General features: G+C 40.2%; 1 protein-coding gene across 1 annotated transcript in view; it reads right to left on the bottom strand.

The window, feature by feature from the left end:
• LOC147317053 (transmembrane protein 132C) overlaps positions 1-24,375 on the bottom strand; it is a 167,539-nt gene that overhangs the window by 38,033 nt on the left and 105,131 nt on the right. Inside the window, exon 4 of the mRNA XM_086313656.1 lies at positions 6,849-7,035. Within this exon, the coding sequence (XP_086169782.1) occupies positions 6,849-7,035 (187 nt within the window). The remainder of the gene's footprint in view (positions 1-6,848; positions 7,036-24,375) is intronic.

The raw sequence follows: 24,375 nt of genomic DNA on the forward strand, positions 1-24,375 counted from the left end.
AAGAAAGCATCTAAAAAGTAGGGGGAAGAGGAGACAAGCTAGGACAGCCACAGTGGTATTACAGTCGACAGAGGGAGTTCAGAAGCCTTCCCTCGCTCTAAACTGACGGAAACTTTTGAGTACTCTTTTCATTTTCGTCTTTTGAAATAATTGCTGCATTTGCAGAACTCCTGCTTCACAGTTTGAAATTGGTGACAAAGTGGAGAGCAGCGCTCTAAGCCCTCCCAGTGCAGGTGGATCTGTGACAACACACAGGAGGAGCCCTCTTCAAAGAGAGCAGAAAAAGGAGCGCTCATCTTTCAAAACGATGTCAGTGCTTTCCCAGAAGCGTCACCCATAGCAGAGCCATTCACTTGGCATGGGTAATGAAATAAAAGGAGCTTTTTATAATAATCACTTCAAGCAAGGGCACAATAATTTAGAACATGCCGTAAATGGGGAGGGAATGGGTCTGAGGAGCCGCTGGAGTAATAGACCATAAATGTGATCAAACCAAAAATCAGCTTCCCATTACTAATACTCATTAGCTTTATTACGTTATAACCTTTAGAGACGTGGTCAGTTATGGATCTGCGTTGAGTTTATGAGATTTCTGCTCTAAAAACAATTAGAGCAGTTTTTAAAGTACGAGTGACAAAATTCACTCCAGCTTATTAGACTAATTAGAGCTAATTACAGATGAAAAACACTTTCTAGAGAAGCTGTTGTGTCAACAGATGCCTTCAGCATGCTTTATGAAGTTTGGAAAATTGCCCTCTGTGATTGCGTTTGTCTGCCATCCGCTGCTTCTGCTCTTCTATGCGCTTGTTTTTCCATTTTTTCCATATTATCTATAACTTCAATGTGATGTCAACATTACTGATTTTTAAGCACGGTTACCTTAAAAAAATTACAACAATATCCATAATAGAGAAAGACAAATGCAAATAAATACGCAAAAAAAAAGCTAGTGGTTTGGCTACCTGGAGCTCCAGCAAGTCACATTTTTATATTTCTGTGACACAAAATTTTATATACCCTAAATTTGCAGGGTGTAAAATTTTCACTGAGTTGTTTGCTATCAAGTGCATACCATAGCAACAATGGCTGTTATAGGAAAAACATGTTTAAGTCACCGAAGAGTATAAGAAAAGCTCATTTTAGAATGTAGTTTATAAGTTGGCTGGGATCTGGATCTGTCCCGGAGCTTTTCCCTATCAGTGGATGGCTGTCAGTCCACTGTTTATGCCAGCTGTCAATGCCAGGTGAAAAGCACCCACTTTTATTTACTCTGGAAGAGACTGTAAGACTCTGTGAAAGGAGTCTGATATGAGTCAGTGAGTAAGAGACGCTCATTTCAGTTCAGCTGAGGAGATGCTCAACTGTCGGCAAATGCTGCTGTTTTTGTGCCGTTACCTACTGTTAGCCTCTGTTAGCCTCTGTTTGCCAGCATTAGTAAAACTTTCTTTAAAGTAGGCCATTATGCACCCACAGTCTAGCGCTAGGCTGCGATGCTTAGCAAATAAACTCTCATACAATGTGAGAATGTAATCGTACTGTTTGTTAGAGAAAAAGTCAGATTTTTTACATTAGCTAGCATAATGCTAGCTTATATTCAGGTGTTGTTGCATAGCCAGCTCTTTTTGTGGTGACAGGGACACGACAGGTAACTGTGGCAATAACAGGAATAAATGAGGATGTTTATGTATGTTAGAGTCATGGGGAGGAAGTGAATGATATTTTAATAAGATGTCAGTGGCACTGTCGCATTCCTTCGGATTTTAGCTTCTTTGGTGAAGCGAACCCCTTCTGTGATGATAAAACAAAGGTACAGTATGATCCTTCATATGTTAAGAATATAAACATCCCTTTGCAGCACGTATTTTCCTTTGACGTACTATAAATGTGATTACGGAGAAGTCCTGTACTCAAATATGGTGGGGGATCATGGCAGCTTGCACAAGCAGCAAACAATCTTCTGTGTATTTTTAATAGATTAATTATGGGTTTATGAGAATGCATCAGTTTATTGGAAGATGTAATGAAACACTATTCTATGTATATTTTTGTAGAGCATATACATTTTCTATTAAATAACCTAAAAAATTACTGGCTGTGCCTTTAAAAACGCAATTATATATTAAATTTGGTCAGCCGTCAGGTTTGTACTGTGAAGGAGTATCAGTGTTTCTGATAGATGTAAGAGCATGTAAGTGTATAAACATTAACAATTAGTTTTGAGACAAATGAGAAACTGAATAACCATAATCTTTCTGACTGTTAGATAATTTAAACTGTTAAACTCCTTGATACATTCACCCAAGTATCCTTTAGTTGATGCTGTGTGCTCAGAGAAGGAGAAAAGAACAATTTAATGTCAGAACAGAAGACAGTTCATGGGATATTTTAGACAATAACAGTCAGTTCTTGGAAGGAAGTAAACCGGGCAAGCCAATAGAGATTAAAGTGACTTGGAAAGGTTGCAAATAGGACAAGTTACAAATTGTGATGGCTAAGTGACTGGATCAGAACATCTGCAAAACAGTGTGATGTTCCTGAGATGCTGCGGCTTAACAAAAGCAGTCAAAAGAAGGATAACTGGTGGGATTATGGATGTTCTTGTCGAGCAAAGACTGCACCGTGTGGTCCAAATTCTTAGAAGAGCTTCTGTATCACTATCATAGTAAGAAGCAACCGAAGAGGTGAGACTGGCAGGGCCAACAGACCTGTACACTGCCACAGGACAGTTTTAACATGAGCCTAAAGAAGGCAGGATTGACCTGAATAAAGACTTGGGACTATATGTGACATCAGTCAAAAAACAGGAGGTTTCACCCAACCCAAGAAGAAAAGGAAAGAACAGAAGAGACATTGACTGAACCAGGAAGAAGATTAGCAACAGGGATAGAAGTGAGTAACTCAGGCTCGACTTGGCATCAGCTGATCTAGGAATGTCATCCATAAAGGTGACCAAACAAACTGTTCTGTGTTTCTGAGTGGTCACATCAACTGACCAGGAAGCGGAATGACAGAGAGAGTTCTGACATTTACTTTTTATTGAGAAATCATCTTGAAAGTAAGCTCAGTCTCAAAATATATGACTCCCGGGAATCTGAGATGAAAAAGTAAGGCCCAGATGTGGCTCAGGAGGTAGAGGAGGTCATCTACCAGTCAAATACTGAACCTCAAATTGCCCCAGATGCATTCATCAGAGTGTGAGTGCGTGTTAGGAAAAACACACACAAACACAAACTTCAAGGCACAGAATAAAAGTGTCCGTGGAAGGGTGGATGCGGCTAGTACTAAGAGTAGCTTAGGAGTACTTGGCTAAAGATGAAGCAGACCGAACCTAACACATGGGGTGTTGGTTGGCTAGATTAGAGAGCAAGGTAGCAGGCAGCCGGCTAGCAGCTGAAAACTCGGGATCAAGCAGGGGGCTAGTGGGCAGTAGATTGGAAAGGAGCGGAAAGCCCCAGCATTAGGCATAATCCATAGAGGCCTCCTGAACATCATAATACCCTCTCAGATATTCCTTGCCCATGCTGCTTTGGCAGCATTAGGGCAACCCACATACCATTAAAGACTACTTCTGCTCCACGTTTTCCATTTTTGTGAAAATGGCAACTTCAGTTCCATGTGCAGAGACCAGTTTTGTTTTGATGTTAGATTTTGCTTTCCCTTTCGGAGGCAAGATGGTGATGGCGACACACCTGCAGGTGTGTGCGTGTGTAAAGGGGGTTTGATGGCATTGCTCTTACATTACCTTACTTCCTCTTTTCTATCAGCGAAGACTGTAGCAGGGAGGAGGGTGAGGAACTTATCTCTGGGCTTTTTCATGCCACAGTGATCCCAAGTAATCTAATTCAGCCTTCCTCTTTCTCGCTTGTGTGCTTTTCTCATACTGGTGCATGCAGATTGCAAAAAGCCTTACGTGCCTGTGTGTATTTGTGGGTGTGCAGGTGGGAAAAAAAAAGGGGGGGGGGGGGGACGACAGAGAAATACAGTTAATGAGAGTTAATGAGTTCTGGATGTATCTCCATCTATTTACGTTATGTGTTAAGTACTGCACCACTGGGGTGGCTGGAGTCGATGTGCACCTTTGGCTGTTGTCTGTGTGGGAGATGGCCATGGAGAAAAATGAAATAGCAAAGCAAAGAGAATATGTGTGCAGTCTTGTGCTGAACCCAAATAAAATGAAATTTTGAAAAAAGAAGTCCCCAAAAGAAATTTTAAACTTAATTTCTGATGATGAAAATGTCAGAAATGTTAGTATCAAAGGTATAGGCTGATCAGTGAAACCAGTCCTTTTTTATATACTTTATCCACACACTCACACGTGATAGCAGCTGCTTCACTGACTCACTGACAAGCCCTCTGAACAGATTAGAAAATCAAGGTAAGGAAAACAAAAATCAAAACTTTCAGTGCATACAGGGCACAGACACACAAATGAAGAGACAGTGCATCGTCTTTTTTATGGGACACATAACATCTTAGCGATCTTTAAGGCTTCGGTCTATAAGTTCAGCAAATAATTGCAATATTTAGTTAATTGAGATGCATTTTGTCGCAGTGATAAAATGTGTGATTTATACTTAGCAGTGAAAACCTTCCTCTGTGCACAATGGGTGGAGTGAAAATGCAGGGACGTGTCTGCAGGCTTGTGCACTCATTCACAGACTTCATTTTACAAAAACAATAAAGGCAATACTGCCAAGAATACGACCTGCACAACAGCTAAATACAATCAGATAATACAAATAAAGATTTTATTTACAGTGTGTTCACTGAGCGAGCGGGTGAAAAATCTCTGCTGGGGTCTCTTTTTTTACAAGCACAGGCTTTTGCAAAGTAATCATGCAAATCATCTTTGTAGTTTATGCCACTAGAAGTCATGTTTTCCTAGAGTAAGGAAGATGCACTGTTCATGCATCAGCGACATGAAAAAAGGGCGTGAGAGAGGGAACTCGAGCAATACTGAAGCATTAAAAACATAACTTCAATTATCCCAAGACTGGATCTGGGAGTGAGGATGCCTCAAATTCCTCTGAATTTTGGAACAGCCACCCACAGGCATCTATCATCTACGTAGCTACAGGCAATACTTACAGAATAACAATGACTAAGCAGTCAGGTCTGTATCATGCAGATCAGAAGCACCGAATCAGAAACAAACGCAATCTCTGCTTTAGTAATCAGCACCACTGTGACACTATGTCTTTCCCTTTTGTCAACACAACTCATTTCACTCATTTATTCACTTGAACGCTCTTGATCTAAATCAGAAACCGTGTTCTCCGGGTCGCTGAACAAAGCTACAAAGATGCATGAAATGCTCCTTGCATGAACCTCGACGAGGGATGAGCAACACAACCGACTACCTGCGCCTCGCTGAGGGAGACACACAGCTCCGGGCAAACCCTCAAGCCAGAGCCAGCCTTGAGACTCCAACTGTGGCCTGTTGGGAGCTACAGATGCTCTCTTCTTGCCCTGCTCCTAAACACACTTTGTGAGCACAGAGCAAACATCATTGCCTCTGCTTTCGCTGTCAAAACAACAGTCATGGAAGACGTTTAGAAGTCCTTTAGCAAAGTTAAAGCAGATACACTACAAAGAAACAAGTTAAAAAATAGAATCGAGTAAATGCAGTTATCTGTATTATCACTAAAATATATTTAAAGAATTAAAAGTTAAAATGCCTATTATGCAGAATAGCTTAATAGCTTAGTTAAATATAAAGGTTTGTTATTGAAACATGGGTTTAACTTTTTGTATATACAAAAACCTGTTGTCGGATACATGCAATTGATTAGAAAGTGTAATAATTCTCTGTGAAATGTAATGAAGCATCAAATATAAAGCTGGAAAAGGAAAATAAAATGCTTCAATAATACTGTTAATTTCCAGCCCAGCTGAGGAGCAACTGTCTGTGACGCATTATTTGAAGCATCCCAGAGGAAAAAGAAAAAAATCCTGCTCACTATAGCCTGTTTTTTCTGTCTCATTACAAAACAAATCATCTTGATATATATGGAGATTACTCATTTCTAAGCTGTTTCTCCCAAGCTTCCCCTTTGGACAAATAAAGAGCAAAACGAATGAAATCAGTCTAGGATTAATCATCCTGTCCAGTTTGATGGAAAAAACAGGAGAAGCACAAGAAAAACAAGGAGACAAAGCCTCATTTTGATCAATGAAACAACGTTCTTACATTTCACAAGCCCATTTATAAACCAATCAAGTTTTCCTTTTGTTCTCACCGTTATCTCAAAAGCTGATTGTTACAGTCAAATAAAGAGTGAGGGAGCAGTGAGAGAAAATGAGCATTTTTTAGGATCTTAAATAGGGATCGCAGTAGGATGAGAGGAAGGCCATTCCTCAAAAGCTGAATTTAAGCAAACTCTCATGTTAAACTTAAATTCTGTCATGTCTGAGAGCAACAGACTGGACAGAGAAAAGATTTTGAATAATTTGACATGCTCTTCCCCCTGGAATGGCATCACTGATATAAACATACTATTATCAAAGATTATTCAGCTTCAGCTAAATTAATGTCACTCCGTATACCACGAATGCATTCTCCTTGCTCGTTTATTAATACTTTGAATCTAATCTTTTTTGTTGTTGTTTTTTTAAAAATCTGACCAGCCATAAATATACTGATATCCTGCTTATAATTAATAGGGCAAAAAGTCTTTGCAATGCATTTCTTTCTTGTCGTGCAAACACATATGCAAATGTTGATTCTTGGTGTGAATTTACAATATGGTGATCCATATTACCAGCATCTTCTACACGCATTCAGGGTAATGAGTCCAGCCATTTATATGTTTTGGGCACTGCACTGAGCTGGAAGTGGCATCACTCACCATGGCCAGGGGCACGATGCCCGCCACGTCCTCCTGAGCCAGGCGGATCTCTGTCTCCACCTCTTGAGTGGCAGCGCGACTGGCCGGGTATTCCACCTGCCAGGCCATCCAGCGGCTGCCCATCGGCTCTGGGAAGCTTTCCATTTTCAGATCCACCTGGAGCACCCTCTGAACTCCCATCTCAGGCCTATCAGCGTGCAGGAAAAAAAAGAGAGCGTGAGTGAATAGTTAAGCAGGTGGCTTGAAAAAAAAAAAGAGCGTGTGCGGATGTCGTGACTTATGTGTGTTGGTGAGTTCATTCAACCCGGTTTCTGGTCTAATGACGACAAATGGTAAAGGCTGATGAATGTGTCTGAGGTTGATATCTATGACATTTTACCAGCTGAGATTCTCCAAAATGCCAAGTCCCTTTGTGTATGACTCTCTGTTCAACTCTCTGCTTTATGGAATATCATCCCGCCCGCTCTATATTCCTCTCACACTTTACAGTAGGTGATGTGCAATGTAAACACAACCTACGGCACAATCTCCCCGACACTCCAAAGAGCAATTCAAAGGAATATTTCATCAAGAGTAACCCCCACTAAGTTGTTGATGGCTGGGTTTGTCACCGCTGCCCTTGTTTGCCTTGCAGGAGTATAAATATACGGCATGCTTCAGCTCGATCTACAGTAGGCCTGAATTAAGTCAGACAAATGGAGAGCGTCGATAACAAAATTTCCCATGCCGCCATAAGTCTCCGGTGCTCACGGTTTAAATATAGCCCTGAGGCAGGAAAGGTCAGCATTACATGGGAGCTGGAGGAGATGGGAAATGGCACAAGATCTGTTAGCCACATCGTGCGTGTCAAATGGCAGGACTCGGGCCCAATAAATTTCATGCACGGTCTCTGTGGCACACCGGCGCAAAACAGCATCATGTAATTTGAGCATGGTGTGGGGGAGAGACAGAGAAAAGCAGGGGTGAAGAAATTCACATGTTTTTTTGTTTGGAGAGAAGAGCCTGTGGGGAATAGTGTCAAACATGAAGCAGAAAAAAAAGCAAATAATACAACGCCATGAGGAGAGACGATACATTTAACTCGTGGAAAGACAGCACACGCAAATGTATAACATCCTAAATTATAAATAGGAGACTAAAAACAGTGGCAAAATAAATAATAGAAATATTCAGAGAGGACACATCTTTCACATCGTTCTTATATTCTTGCATCTGACACTGAAAGAATGAAAGATTTGTCACGCAGCAGAGCACAACAACCCAATTTTCACATCCAACAGAGGTGTGTATAAATAATTAAGATGACAACCGAACAACTTGTGTCACATTTCATATTATCGTTCTAATCAGAGTGTACGACTCGCTGAAAACACAGAACGACAGCGTGGACTTACGTAACCGCTCCACATTGTTGTGGAAAAAACCACAGATACTAATATCTGTATAAAGACGAGCAAAGTCACAAATTTCAGCAGGTGAAGAATTTCAACAGATGATGCACTAAACGTCCCGAAATAAAGTGCTTCAGTGTCACACAAAACCCGTGTCAGTCATCTGTCCAAGTGGCCTACTTTTCTTAGAACAGGCTTTTTTTCTTCTTTTTTAAAAGGTTGTTCTGGAAAAAACATCTCACATTTTAGGCAGCCAACAAGGAAGACAGGCAAAAGAATGAAAGCGACTGCACAGCAGAAAGGTTTGATTATACTTTACATACACTGCCAGGTATGGGAAAAGAGCGCACACACTCACAAAGTCAAAGGGCCTCCAGAAAAGACAGACACAATGTATTATTAGTTTTTCCCCCCCCTCTCTCCTTGAAACATGTCAATTATTTCCCTCCTTGCGTGATCCACTTGGCAGAGTTTAATAGCTGCTGTAAATGCTGCAACTTTTATGAGGTTACTGTATTTCTCCTTATAATAACAGTGTCAACAAAATGTTGAGGTTATGAGATTGTACATTGGACAAACAGGTCTTTCTTTTTAGGATGCAGACATGCTGCTAATTTGGCAGTTTTGTGAGGGAAATACATTTCCTTCAAAAGCAGACAGCATATGACAGCAATATAAAAACAAGTGCAAGAGAAGGATAAGCACAGACATGAGAATGCACACTGTTAGTCCATAGCTTGGTGTTTATTTGACCTCACCTTTGCTGGGGACTAATGGAAATAAGTTAGAGTGTGAAAAACACAGCTCTATGCAAAGGTCTGGAATTCAGTACGGTACAAAAAAATTTTGAGCTATAATATTACCCAATATTTTACCAGTGAGATTTGAAACTTGTGCAAAACACGCATGGGAATAGAGTATATAAGATCTGTATAATTCTAATGAGCTTAAAAGTCAGTATTTGGTTTGATCACTTTTATTCTTCAGCACAGCCTGAACTCTCTTAATCAAACTTTCTTGTCATTTCTTTCAGTAGTTTTAAGGAATAGTTCCCCAGGATTCTTGAGAGACATTCAAAGATCTTCTTTGGATGTTGGCTGCTTTTTGGTCTGTTCTCTGTCAGGATGATCCTGCACTGCTTCAATAATGTTGAGGGTTGAAATCTGAGGAGGCCAGTCCATGACTGTTTCATTGTATGTTTCCTATCTGGGTATGGTTTTCACAGTTTCATGGTTTGGGATCATTGCCATTGGGAAAAAAGAAGCTGTTGACAATCAGATGCTTTTCAGATGGTAATACATGGTTGGTCACAATCTGACTGTACTTTGGTGCATTCATAATGCCATAAATTTTGACAAGACCAACACCACTAGCTGAAATACAACCCTAAACCATGACACAGCCTCCAAAATGTTTGCAGATGGCTGTAGACATTCATTGTTGACTTTCCCCATACACAATAATGACTACTTAAACGAAAAATTTCTAATTTGGATACATCACTTATGAACACATGTTGTCACTGACTTTCAGTAGAGATCTTGTGTAATTTGGCATAGCTCAGGCTTTCCCCTCTATTTCCCTTCTTTAAGAGTGGCTTCTTGACAGCCACCTTTCCACTGAGACCATTTCTGATGAGGCTTCAGTGAACAGTAGATGGATAAACTGAAGGGGCAGGTGCCTCTCTCAGGTCCTGTGTCAGATCTTTGCTGGATTTCCCCCCCTATTTCTTGAGGACATGACTTTCAGATACTCACTTGCTATAGTTCACTTTTAGCACAGCCATTTCTTCTTTGTCCTCCACTTGTTCAGTTTCCTGAATTTTAAAGGACAGTTTCCTTTTGAAGTTTAATGAAATTGTGGAAGTCACATTTGAAGCCATTGTTTTAGCATTCTGGCCACTGCCATGATGGTTTTCCTTGAGCCAGAAGTGACCATATGCAAGAGAGTGGACTGCAAAGCTGCCAGCTAATGCCACTAAATTTTGCTAGAAGCTGTGTCCATAGACAATAGCAGTACATCACAAAGACACTGATGCCTGCTAATTAATCCTAAGTAACAAGCTTCAATATCAATCAAACACACCTGAGCACCAGCTTTTTAGTTAAGCTGTTAGTACAAATAATCACACTGGTCATCTCTTTTGTCAAGTAATTGGACTAAAATAGTCATCCGACAGCAGAAACTGAAGAGAAGCTGTTCTGCTCCACTAGAACTCTTACTTCAGTGTCTCGGTGAAGATAAAGCCTGGATGGCCTCTAACTTCCTTAACTATAATGAGAACAAAACTGACGTGATAATGTTTGGACCAAGTGGCAATCCCAGCACTTCTCATTTTAACCTGCATAGTCCTGAGTAGGGATGGGTACCGGTGTCCGGTGCCATGATGGCACCGGTTCTGACATAAACGGTAGTAACCAGACCGAAAAGCAGCGCACATTTCGGTGCTTTATTTCGGTGCTTTTTTTTCCTGAGCTGTGATACACTTCTAGCCAATCATTTTACGTTTCCGAGGATAGTAGGCGGGGCCAGGTACGTACGTTCTGTTAGAGCAGAGCTCCAGATTAAAAATGTCCAAGGCGAAGCGGTCAAAAGTCTGGCTGTACTTCACAGCAAAATATGCAAACTCAGCAGCCTGCAACAAGTGCTTTAAGGTGATATTGTGATACTGTCAAAGGAGGTAACACCAAGAATCCGATGAAACAGCTGGCGACGCATAGCGTTTTTTTTAAAAGCCGAGAAATGCGCCGTATTTGATCGCTTGCTGCGAGACCTCACACCGTGCACGTCGGGTGGGTTGCCAGTTATCGGACCCGGAGCAACATCCCCCAAAAACCCGAAGAATAGAGTCCTGGCCCCTAGCCCTGCCAGTGTAGCAGAAATGATGACGGATGATGATGCAGCAGCAGCCGTTCTTCTCTGCGTGAGTAGCTTAATGTTGTTCGTGTGTAATTTACGTTGAGTAGGCTAAACACGTTATTACATTAATGCATGTAAGGTGAACTAGCAAACATCATCATAGCTACATGCGGCTGTCTTCTTGTTTGATGGCAGATACTCCCTTCACCCTGGCCAAAAAAGGCTAAAATGACCAAAGAAAAAGTGGGAAACAGTTAAACATGAGAGGTTTTTGGACAAAGTTTGTGTTTTTTCCATTGTTTAAGCACTGCTTCCAGCCAAGAGTGATACCATATATGCCCCATAGCTGCAGAAAAGGCTAACATTGTTATCTTTTTACAAAAAAAAAAAACAGCTGAACATGAGAGGTTTTTGGACAAAGTTTGTGTTCTCCATTCTTTAAGCACCGGTTCGAGCACCGTTTAAGCACCGGCACCGTTTCAAAAGTACCGATTTGGCACCGGTATCGGATAAAACCTAAACGATACCCATCCCTAGTCCTGAGCCTTTTATTAAGTCACACGCAAAAATTCAGCGGTTAAATTTGACACAAATTTCACCTTTGAAAAACGGATTAGCTCAGTTCTACAGTGGTCTTTTTTCAAACTGAGGCTTTTATCCAAGGTGAAATCATTTCCATGCTTTTATTACATCCCAGCTGGACTATCGTAACTCCTTAAATGTTGGGGTTAGTCGGACCTGCCTTGCAAGACTGCAGTTGGTCAAGAATGCTGCAGCTCGTCTTCTGAACATATTTCCCCGGTGCTTGTCTCTCTTCACTGGCTCCCTGTTCACTTCAGAATTGGTTTTAAAATTTTATTGTTGACTTACAAAGCCCTGGATGGACAGGCTCCCGGGTATTTGTCTGACCTCTTGCAGCCTTATGCGCTCTCTAGATCTCTTAGATCAAATGATCTTTTGATTTCAGCCATACCAAGGTCTAGGCTGGTTCACAGAGGTGATCGAGCATTTTGCTGTTGTAATTAAACGTGCTATAAAAATAAAAAAACATAAATGAAACAAACATGGGGGAGTGATCTAGTTCAGTGATTCGGAACATCGAGGTAAGTCCTAACACAAATCTATCAGCCTAGTTAGCAACCAGCTATCAGTTAATGCGATATCCTTAAAAACGGAAACTTTAAGGTTTAAAAACACCCTGAGAGGCTTAGTTATAAAGAAAATTCAGCCCAGAGAGTTGTTATAATGGACAAATATAGCTGCAGGGATCACAATCATTTTGTTGCACGAGGCTGTAAACTGTCTGCTCTTTGTTGGAAACGTCCAACCTTTTTACGTGCGAGTCCACAGGGATCGACTTTTGGATGCAAGGAAATACATTTTTATTCACTCAATTCATTTTTCAGCTCCAGAGTTTGTCATTTGAGACCTACAGGAAAGATTAACGAAGGACAAATAATGTGCTAGTCCTATTAACAGCGTTGATGCCCAGGCAGCATCTGCAGGGAAGAGTCATCTTAAGGAGACGTTACAGAAATTACAATATCTAACGTATGCTAGGAGACATTTTGATGCACTCACTTTGGAAACAATGACATAAACAAGTGAATTAAAAAGTTAAACTGAGTTTTTGACTACACACATATTTTTTTAGAAGATTTTGCCTTGACAAAAATAAGAATGTCAAAAGCTCTGTGGGGATCAATATGTACTGCTGTGAGGCTGTATATGGATTATTGTTAATTTTCCATCATCATTTAAATCCGCACATTAAAGCAACATTACTGGCTCCTAATCTGCCCAGAGCTTCCTCTGGGGCCCCGAAAACCTAGCTTGTGCTGACAGCATATATTAAACTCAATCCTTCTTCTACCACTTCTGTGTAAAAACGTGCCGCACTTAGCACCACCTTATGGCAGAAGCTTTGCATTCCATATCTAAATGTACTGCAGATTCAAAACTACTTAAGGGTTGCTTATGAATACCTGCAACTGGAAAAATCATTAATTGCATATAATGCATATATGTATGCAATAAAATGAACTGTCGCTTATATCCAACAATATTTAACGGAAAATATCAGCAATATTAAAAATGTGTGGACCTGCACACCCTAACATCTGTTGTCCCCTTACATTAAAGGAAGAATGGATGCTTAAGTGACACTGAAAAAAGTTTGTACAACAATAGGCAACAATGATCCAAAGGACACCTCAAGAATAAACTAAAAGCTTTAAGAGTAGCTCTCACTGTCTCCTGGGCATTGCTGAATATCTCTGAGAAGTGGTATGCTTATGCTTACATGAATAAAGTGACCTGCGAGAAAGAATGGGTAAAAAATATTTACATTAATATGTGATTTGACAAATGGCTAATTTATAATGCAGTTGTGCATGCGATTGCAAAAATCAAACATGTGTAATTGCCCGTGTCTGACCAAATGTCTTTTTTTAAATAATGATACTTAAAAACCAAAGCTCCTGCTCACATGAATTGCTAACCAATAAAGTGAAAAACAGATGGCAAAAAGAAGAAATACAACAACACGTTCCTGCCTCCTAAAGTCACATAGCAGCCCTGGCACCACTCCACTGACTGTCCTCTGTACTTGACCTCCATTGACACACATCAAATAAAATGAAACCTGACAGAAACATCGGTGTGAGGCTGACTGTGGTCACAGTTGTTGAGTCAGTGACATCAACCATATACACCAGCATGCCATCCTGAGTTGACCTTTTTTCTGCAAGTCTGCTAATCACATGGCTCGCTGGGGGAAACTGTTCATTTCTCTGTCACTTCCAGCATGGGGTCTAATTCAATTAGCAACAAAAGGGGGCTGTAGATGCTTGCAACACAGCTGGCCTCGGTCTGATAATTATCTGTAAGCTAGCCACGGTTTGACTAAATCTGAGAGCAGACAAACGACCAGAGGGCAGCCAAAGGCAAGAGAGAGATAACAGGCCCAAAAGTTGGAAGCAGCTGGCCCTTTGGTTCTAGGGACCGGACTGGAGAGGAAATCAGACTTGACAAGGTGCTGTCGGTGACGGCTGACAACCAATGCACTGAGAATAGCACAGAGATCTCTGAGAGGATGGTGTTTGGGCCCATTCAGGTTGCCCATAAATCACAATGACACCAGCAGATCTGTCAGACACGCACAATGAAACATAAGTGAACACCCTAGCATCATAATGTGTTTAAAATGCTATATGAAGCTTAGGAATGCATCAAAATGACAATGTAAAGTCAATCATTGCCGTTAACGGATGTGATTATGATAACGGCACCTTTTCACCGGATTTGCATGCGCGCTGGTATCCCTACAGGTTAAAGAAATGCAGATTGCCTTTACCTTTCTAAAGTTTTCCACTGCCGTGTGCTATATACCATCCATCAGCTCCGTTGTACCCACCCATATATCGGCTTATCCTTTAGACTGTCATGGAGGGCTAGAACTGATTCCAGCTTACATTGGGTTAGAGGCAGGGTACACCTCAGGCAGGCTCATCACCAGTCACTCACTGAGCTGACACTTAAAGACAGCAACTCATGCTCACGTTCACACCTGCAAACCCCCTCCTAAGACACAGGCTTGCATGTCTTAGGAGGGGACTTTTAAAAATGTTTTATAAATGCCTAAATCCACAGTATCCAGTAGCTGAACACATTCGGCTAGACGGTTAACTCCCAGTTAGAGTTAGAAGCCAACTGTAAAAAAGAAAAAAATACCTCTTTATTTTCTGTATTATTTAAGCACATTAGGAATGTGGGTTGGTGAAGTTTGGTGACTCACTGCTGAGTCTAGACAAAGAGCTGCTGTCTATTCCATTACATTTAACAGACAAACAAAGGAGTAATATCAGCCTTCACATAACTCTAAGATAAAAAGCATTTTTTTCACATTCTCATGCACATCCTGCAATCTAAAAAGCAACAAGCATCTAAAATGGCCTGTAAACACTCTTAAAAGAGTGTGTTCAGCTTACTGCCATGTATCACACTAAAAAGGAAGCACGACTGAGAATTGTTTTTTATTTCTTTAAAAAGATGCTTTGGATGGCAAAAAGCATGAATCCAAAAGTACCTGATTCTTGGTTTTTTTTGCCAGTGAAATAAGTTAATTAGGTCGTATTGTCAGCTCTGTTTTGCAAAAATAAAAGGAACAAATTACCAAAGGTGCAGCACCTAGGTTTAAGGTTATAACAAATACCCTAGTATATTTAGCTAATATTCTTCCATATGCCCTTTCAAAAGCACGTTATCAACAAACTCAAACTTCTGTCTTCACTAATTACACAGTCTAAAAAGCACCTTGCACAGGTTATTCAGCTCAATCTTATCTTGTTAGCAGCATACTAGAGAGCTACTGAATTGATGCTGCGAGAAGGTTAAAGAAAGATAGATTTAAATGTCAAAATGAATAAAAAGACACAGGACAAAGTTATTGGAAGAATTTCCTTTTTAGCAGACATCTCCAGAGAAGGAGCTATAATTGAAAGTGCTTCTATTGTGCCATTATCAAACTCCCTGTGTCATTGTGACACTCCTTGTTTAATCTCCCTCTGATGTGATAGGATCATTGTGTCCACTGCCTCGTGGGATTTGGAGAATAAGAGAGAGAGATAGACAGGGAGCTTTTGTGGAATAAGTAAAGTGACATTTTCAGGTCCAATTTCGTCATTTCTTCAACTTGTAGGTCAAGTATTCTTAGACATCCTGTCATATTATAGTTACAGTAGAATAACATCCTCACGCCCAGCTGCACATCTGTAGTTAAAGCAAGACTCGTCTTTTCTAACTGTATGCCATGGGATGCACAGTGTAAAGTGTAAGCGACACTACAAAGGCTCACAATAAACACCAGCAGAGAAACTGAAGAAACATTGCTGATACATGCAACAAGGGCTGTTGAACAGAATGTCAGAATGAATATGCATAATGCAAGCTGATGGGACCAGAGGAGATGCTGTCCAGAACACTCTCAGACAGCGTCTGTGTGTGTGTGGCATGGGGCCTCATGCATGGAACACCAAACTTCTTGTGGGTGAAAATAATGAAATTTGTAGCTTCAGTGGTGCTTGAAAACAGCACCCTGAATCTCTGCTGTTCTCATGCTCCGTCACCTGGAACAGCAATAAACCAGTCAGCAGAATGGAGCTAGGACACACACGTACCCCCACACAGACACACACACATACACACACACACAAATAGTTGTCCGTGTAAGTATGTGCAAACACAATACATGCTCTGCACCGGTGCATCAGTGTGGGAATCTGTCGCTGAACACACACACACACACACACACACACACACACACACACACACACACACACACACACACACACACACACACACACACACACACGCAGTTAAATAATTGTCAGTTTCATAATGAGCAAAAAAATTTTGGGAAAAGACCACAAGGTAGAGGCTTTCCTTGGAGAAGGCCCCTTTGGTGTCGTAACCAAATGTCAAAAAACAAAAAACAAAAAAGCCATGGCTATCAAAATCAATAAGAGCAAACCTGAAATTTTGCAACAGGCAAAATTAGAAATTTTCATCCTAGAGAAACTGCAATGTTTGGATGGGGATACCTGCAATATTGTTAAGTGGAATGGCTATTTCCTAGATGGAAAGCGTATCTGCTTAAATTTTGAACTGCTTGATCAAAACCTGTGGGACTACATGAAAGATCGGAATCACCAGGGTCTCCCCATAAGAGAACTGAGGCCAATTTTACAACAACTAGCAAATGCTCTTTTCCATCTGAGTTCCCTGGGAATAGTGCATGCTGATCTCAAACTTGGAAACATAGTGGTTGTGAACCGCCATCAGTCTCCTGTCAAAGTTATTGAATTTGGCCTCGCATGTCCTGTGTCTGCAGTGATTTGTGGTACCTGTGTGCAGACCATTTAGTAGGGCACCTGAAGTTATGCTTCATATTCCATATAATGAAGCAATTGAAATGTGGTCGCTGGGGCTGGTAGCTGTCAGGTTTATATTGTTGATTGTCATTTATGCTTAGAAATATTTAACCATATGTGCTTAGAGGTGTATAATCGATTGTTTAGTGATAGGATGTGTGATCCTTAGGAGTCTGCAAAGACTTTGTGTGCATTTCAGAGTGCTCTGGCATTCACACTCACACCCTGGGAGCATGGGAGAGGTAGCTGTGGAGCTTGCTACAGGGGTGCCACTCTACCCTGGGAATGAGGATTATCACGTTTTAAAATTCATCATACACACTCAGGGCCAGCCACCAGATTATATTCTAGACTGTGGCACGGCCACAGAATATTATTTCAGAAAAGACGACTACGGCGAACAACGCTGGACATTTAAGATGGACAAACAATTTCAGTACGAGACAGGAGACCAGTCCAAGGAAACACCTCAGCATCTTGATGAGCTTGAACAACTAATCATGGTTAGCAAAGGACCTTAAAGTGGCACAAATTTATTGGTCAGCCTGATTAAGGAGATGTTGGCCTTGGATCCAAACCGGCGCATCAACCCCTCAGAGGTTCTCCAGCATCTCTTTTTTGAGCCTGACCTTTCTAATGGTTCCCCCTGCATTGACGTGAGAAGCAGAGGGGCACAAAAATCTCTAGCAGTATTTCTTTGACTCCAGACAAATGTGACAAAACCACAAGCAGGGGTTGGAAAAGGCTATTTCCAGCCTAATTACACTGCAAACGCTTATCCACAACGCAAAACCAATATTCCTTTAAATCTGACAAAACTAGCTTAATATTTTAACAAAAAATTAATAAGTTGCTCCAATAATTATCACTTTGGCTTTTTTTTTTTTTTTTTTAAATTTTCACTCCTCCCACCCCAACCAGTCGCGGCAGATGGTGGCTGTCCCTTCCTGAGCCTGGTTCTGAGCCTGGTTCTGTCGGAGATTTCTTCCTCTTACAAGGGAGATTTTTCTCCCCACTGTTGCTAAATGCTTGCTCATAGGGAATCCTTGATTGTTGGGGTGGCCAATGCTGTAGGGCAGGGGTCTCAATCTACTTCAACACAGCTGAAACAAATGCTTGCAGGACATCTGCGATACAGTAGCTCTCGAGGATTGGAGTTAGAGAGCCCTGCTCTAGGGGAGCTAGCAATTCTTGTGAAAACGAAAAAAAAAAAAAAAAAGCCTTAAAAGCAACAAGCCTTAAAAGCAACAACAACAACAACCAACAAATATAGTGTTGGTTGTTGGGCACAATTTTGGTGAATATCCATTTAGTAATCACTGTGTCAAGTTTATATCAATATTCAAAGCGGAGCAGCGGACACCTTACCATCACACCAATCCTTCAATCAGACCTCAAACACCTTAACATAGGTAAAATTGGATACAAATGAATTAAATAAACCAGCTTTAATCATCAACTGATTGTTGTTTGTAATTCTTCAAAAATACAGTTCTTTTTTCTCTTCAGCCTCCTAGTAGACACACCTGTGGTATAAATGTGAAGATCCTCTGATTTTCAGAAAAGTTGACCTCTGACCTTGAAGTCAAGGTCACTGAGATTTAAACTTACCCATATGGAAAAGATATATATAAATCTTATAAAGTTTGTATCTGTCTTATAGGTTTTTTCTATTTCTTTTCCATATGGGTAACTGAGAGTTTTAGTAGATGCAACCACGGTATTGATTTGAAAATTGTACGTTGCCTCATTCTGGAGTTGTTGTATTCACAAAACTTGGGTCTCCACACTTTGTGGTTGTTGTTTGTTTTTAATTAAAGATTACAACACAAATAGCAAAAATAACCACACTACTGTCAGGGCTGGACTGGGACAAAAAATCGGCCCGGGCATTTTGACTAGAGACCGGCCCACCAGGTATTATAGGAAAAACCATAAAGCCTTTGAATGAAAACAAACGCTGTTGTGACAGTGATGTACACTGTCTTGTTGGTATATGTATGATTTCTATACGTTGTACATCAGATAAAAACTTTGGTTGTAAGATTCAGATAATTATTTAATAAAAGCGAGATATTTTAAATGAGAATAAGAAAGAAAAGTATTTTATTTGTGCCCCCCTTTCCCTGTTAATGCCCTACCTGGCCCCCCTGGCAAAGCTTTGCTAGACCCGTCCCTGCACAGTTACCAGCTGTCAACTATTTAGAAAAGGATCCTGGTGTTATTTGTCTCTCAGAAACAGTTCTTAACTTCCCTTCAATCATTCATGTCACCTAAAAGGTAAACCTGTTTCTCCGTCACAGCTCTGATGATTCAGTAAGGACATCTCCTGGTTTCATCTTCATGTTTCCCTCTCACCAGATAACCAAACCGATATAATGACCAGTAGCTTTTACAGCTGTGGCTCCAGCAAACATCTGCTGATACTAGAAATTAATATTAAATAAATTCTAACAAAAGCTGATCAAGCTTAAACGTGCTGCTGTTATTTAGCGCGACATCCGCTGGTTTCCTCTTTCTGGCACATAGTGGGCGATAAACAAGCAAGAGAGAAAAGCTGATCAGCTGATCATTGATCAGTTTCACCATTGAATGAGAGAAGAAGAGACAGCTGACACCGTAAAGACAGAGAAAAACTCTAGCTTTGTGTCTTTTTCCATCCTAGCTGAAGTACGGGACAAACTGTGTTCCTTTTCACCTCAATACGAAACACGTAATATTTTCTCTGAATGCAGGACGATTCAGTTTTTTAGGGGATGGTTGGCAACTCTACTAACTAACCTTATGAGTAAAATAAAGTTCACTATCAGTAACATAGCGCTCACCTTGCTGTAGAAACTCCGTCATGCTAGCCAGTACGCAGTACGAGTTATTGTAACTGACGATAAAAACTCAGCACAACGAAAATAAACTCCACCTAAACTTGGTTTATATCTGACCCAGATAGACTGCAGGTCATAACTTCTTACCTGAAGTTCAGTTCACCTGACACTCGGACGGGCGGGTCTGCTCCTCCTGCCTCCCCTTTCCCTCATCCACCTGGCCTCTTGTGGCAGCTCCACCATAGCCACCACCAAACAACTGAGTTATTTTTACACATCTGCCAGCATCTGGCCAATCCACCACCTCTCATTGTTTATACTGTTATAAAAAAAAAAAAAAAAATCATCGGCCCATAAAAATGAAAAATCACCATTGGCCCACCGGGCAAATGCCCAGTATGCCCGATGGCCAGTCCAGCTATGACTACTGTCCATTTTGACAACACTATTTTGATTTTACCTAATGTAGTGCAAAAACAAAACAAACAAACAGAAATAAATAAAATACTGCATATAAGGTACATACTACAATTCATGTGTTACTGATCCTCTGCTGCAGCTCAGTAGGGACACATGGTCTGTGTCAACACACAGGGGAACACTAAGATTTCAGAAGATTTTCACTGTGTTTGTCAAACTCAGACACATAATTGTTTCAAATAAGTTACAGAATTTCACAAAACAAGGAGTATGGACTTTGTGCCTCATCATATTATCATTTCATGATCTTCGGAAAGTTTTACTAGCGATATGCTAAATTAATTCAGGTATAATGTCTATTTGGTACAATTCAAGCAAGAACAATGAAAAGAGAGCTTGTCATCTAGTGCATATTTGGCAATTTGAAAAGGTCTATTCTAAATATTATTTTGATTTAACTTCTGATTTTTACCTATTTAGAATCGTAGTTTAAGCATTTTCTTATTTGCTCAAGTCTCAGTGAAATTAAAATACGCTTTCCGAGTGGTAATCCTTCTTTCCTGAATAGACTCTTTTATCTTGTGCTGTAGGCTACAGCTTCATAGTGTTCGTAGGAAGCAAGTCTCAATTTCAACTGCGAAGAGAAGACTTAGAGCTACAGGTTTGACAGGATGAGACAAAAGAGGCTTGCCTGGGCCATGAAACACAGCCACTGGACTACTGAAGACTGGAAAAAGGTATTATGGACCGAAACAGCTAGAACAGCATTCTGCAGCACCATGCAGTACCCTCTGGTATGCGCCTAGTTGGTCAGGGGTTCATCCTACAGCAAGATAATGACCCAAAACATAAGTCCAAGCTATGCCAGAACTACCTCAGGGAAAAAGAACAAAATGGTTTACTTGAAAACATAGAGTGGCCACCGTCTCCAGACGTAAACTCCATCGAGCTGGTTTGGGATGCACAGGACAGAAGAGTGAAAGTAAAGCAAACTACAAGTGCTACACATTTATTGGAACTTTTGCAACAGATATGGGAACAACAGTGATTTCGATTTTAGAAAGAAAGCCACGTGTGGGTTCAGCTGTTATATCTGCCAAAGGTGGCTAATTTGATGAGTCAAAAATGTAGAATACATTTTGGTCTATAAATTAATTCTGGGACTTCTTGTTTTTTTAACTCCAATTACTTATTTGTACTAAGCTTTCATTTCAGAGTGCAAAGAGAAAGACTGCATCATTTTATTTTTAAAAAAGAAAAATTGTGGTGTCCTAAAACTTTTGACGGGTAGTGCATGTATCTCAAAAATGTGTTTTAGCATTTTTATTTCAAAGTGCTTTCCCTGCTTTTCATATAACCAAAGCCAAATATAGAAAAACCACTGGAAAATAGTTATTCAATCCTAAACAATGTGGGGTGACTAGCTAACTCTGATGTACACACAAAGCATACAGGAAGTGTGGTAGTGTGCTTAAAATGAAATCTGACCCAGTTTATTCTTGAGATTATTCTCCTTCTGCTTGTCTAACAGTAGAGGTAAACACAGAGACTGCACTTGTCCACTCCAGCATCATTGCTCTAGTTCAACTACCAATCTGCATGAGATTAATTCCCTTTTTTAGTTGTTTGAATTAAAATATCAACGTGCAACATTATGCCTTTGGACCACTTTTCTAAGGGTAATCATCATACTATAAAGATTATATGTGTGTTCCCCATTTCCTCCAACGTGAGAAGACCAATCTTGATGAAAGTTTGCAAAAATAAAATATATCTGAATTACATCTACAAATATTTTATACGAATCCACAATCACATAGATTTGTACATTTGACAGGTTAGCTAAGTATAGTAAAGAATGTCAGACTAGAATGGTGAGTCAAGCATACACATGTTTGCATGTTTTCTATCCCTGTGAGGACCATGCACTCACTGAGGGCAGTCAACTTGATGATGATGACAGTGAGGAAGAGTGGAAAGAATTTTAATGTACAGTTAGGAGGTCAGGGGCGATTTCAGAATAAGCCTCATGTGATGTGTGTGGGTAAACAATCATGTGTGTATGGAAAGGACAAAATGTTGCAAGGTTATTATCGTTAACGAAAACTAACGAAATAACGAAAACTAGAAGTGAAAAAACATTTTCGTTAACGGAAATAAAAATAAAAACAAAAAAAGGAAAACTAACTAAAACTGTAATGAGCGTTCACAAAACTAACTAAAATTAACTGAATTTATAGCAAAAATGTGTTCAGTTTTCACTGATGTGTGCGTGTCATACAATAGTCGAGGGTGAAAACGAAGTTTAGTTTCCAGATTTTTGTCTTGCTGTGTCTCATTATGCCAGCAGGTGGCAGTACGTTAGTCGAGTCGTCTGTGTTGCTGCTCTGTCCACGTGCAGAATCATGTCAGGAAAAGTCGGGAGAAAGCGCCAGAGTCCAATTTGGGATTACTTTGAATATGACTGTGTTTTGGATAAAGCAAGTGTCTTGTAGTGGAAAGAGACACATTATGAGGGACATTTCTAAAGGGAAAAAATCCCACAAACCTTATAGTGCTCTTGAAAAGCTCACACAAGAAGGCTAACCTAGCTTACCTTGGGAAGGTAAGGGAGCACACTCAACCCTCATCCCCAGAAAACAGAAGCTAACCCCAGGCAAGGCAGCGTGATGCATCCCGAGACAACAGGACGGGGACATCTACATAACTGTGTCAGTCAATTGCCTTCAAAAAGTTTATCAATTCACTTGAACCAAAATTACGAACACCCGGTGCTGCAAGAGTTAATAGTCTCATTGGGGCCAAGATATACATTTTATAGTTGCCTGGTATCAATGGTTGTTCATCTGCCTTTATTTATGTATTTATGTATTTATTTATTTATTTAAGGAACCCATAGGTGGAAATGTGAGTTGTCTGTCTCTGCATGTTAGCTCTGCGACAGACAGGCGACCTGTCCAGGGTGCAGGGTGTGGAAGCTGGAATAGCAACATACCCAAGGATAAGCAGAAGAGCATGACTGATATGATGAAAGTGGGATTTTGTTACACTTAATTTTTGCAAACACAACTAAAACTATAACTGAAACTAATCAAAACTAAACTGAAACTAAGGAATAAAAACTAAACTAAACTAGCAAACAATTGGTAAAAACTAATTAAAACTGATATAAAATTGAAAATCTGAAGTCAAAACTAAATAAAAATAAAAACTAATGAAAATTGCAAAACTATTAAAACCCTGGTGTGTTGGTGTATGTGTGTTGGTAACATAGAAAGGACTACCACGATTCAATGGTACTCCAAAAGTCAGAAATATGATGGCCTCCTCACATTTAACAGCAACTGTTTTCTGAAGTTCCACACAGAAAAGTTATTAATGACACACACACACACACACACACACACACACACACACACACACACACACACACACAGACAAATACTGTACACCTAATCGCTCATGCTGTTAACGTTTTCTAAAGTCAAACATCTAAATCTAAACATACAGTATACAACAACAGTATGCAGCACACATTCTTTACTATTGGCCCAGGATCTATTATTTAATAATCACTGCTACATGTTTACATTTTCACAAATGCTTCTGCAACAAGCAAAAACAGTGTGTTCACTGAAGACTGCATTTATCTGTTTATTTTAAACACTACTGAATTAACAAAAAAATAGAAATAATATTTATGACCGTCTGCTCCAAGGAGTCCCTTGCCTCTTTAAAAGGCAAAAAATATAGTTAAAAATTAATGTCTTTTAACAGAGCTTGACTTCAGTGCTGTAACTTACAAGTTCTAGCCATTATTAATGAAACTGTGACGTGTCTTCAGATATCTTATTTATGTGATCAAGATAATCAAGATAGATGAAGATCAATGATACAAGATTAGTGCAAATGTAAAATTTAGTCTTTACAAATAAAAAACACCCAAATGAGAAGCTGGGAGTGCAAAATTTGTTGATTCAAGGGGGCTTAAGCATACACCCTGCTGTCCTTACCCATATTAGGGTTGCAGGGAGCAGGAGTCTGTCTAACTGCTGGAGAGCAAGAGTAAACCCTAAACTGGTCACCAGTTGCTCACAGGGCTAAC

Source organism: Aulonocara sp. 'chitande type north' Nkhata Bay, linkage group LG12 (genome assembly GCF_057382095.1).
Source record: "Aulonocara sp. 'chitande type north' Nkhata Bay isolate Kocher_YH1m ecotype deep benthic linkage group LG12, A_spYH_male_GT1.1, whole genome shotgun sequence".
NCBI lineage: Eukaryota > Metazoa > Chordata > Actinopteri > Cichliformes > Cichlidae > Aulonocara > Aulonocara sp. 'chitande type north' Nkhata Bay.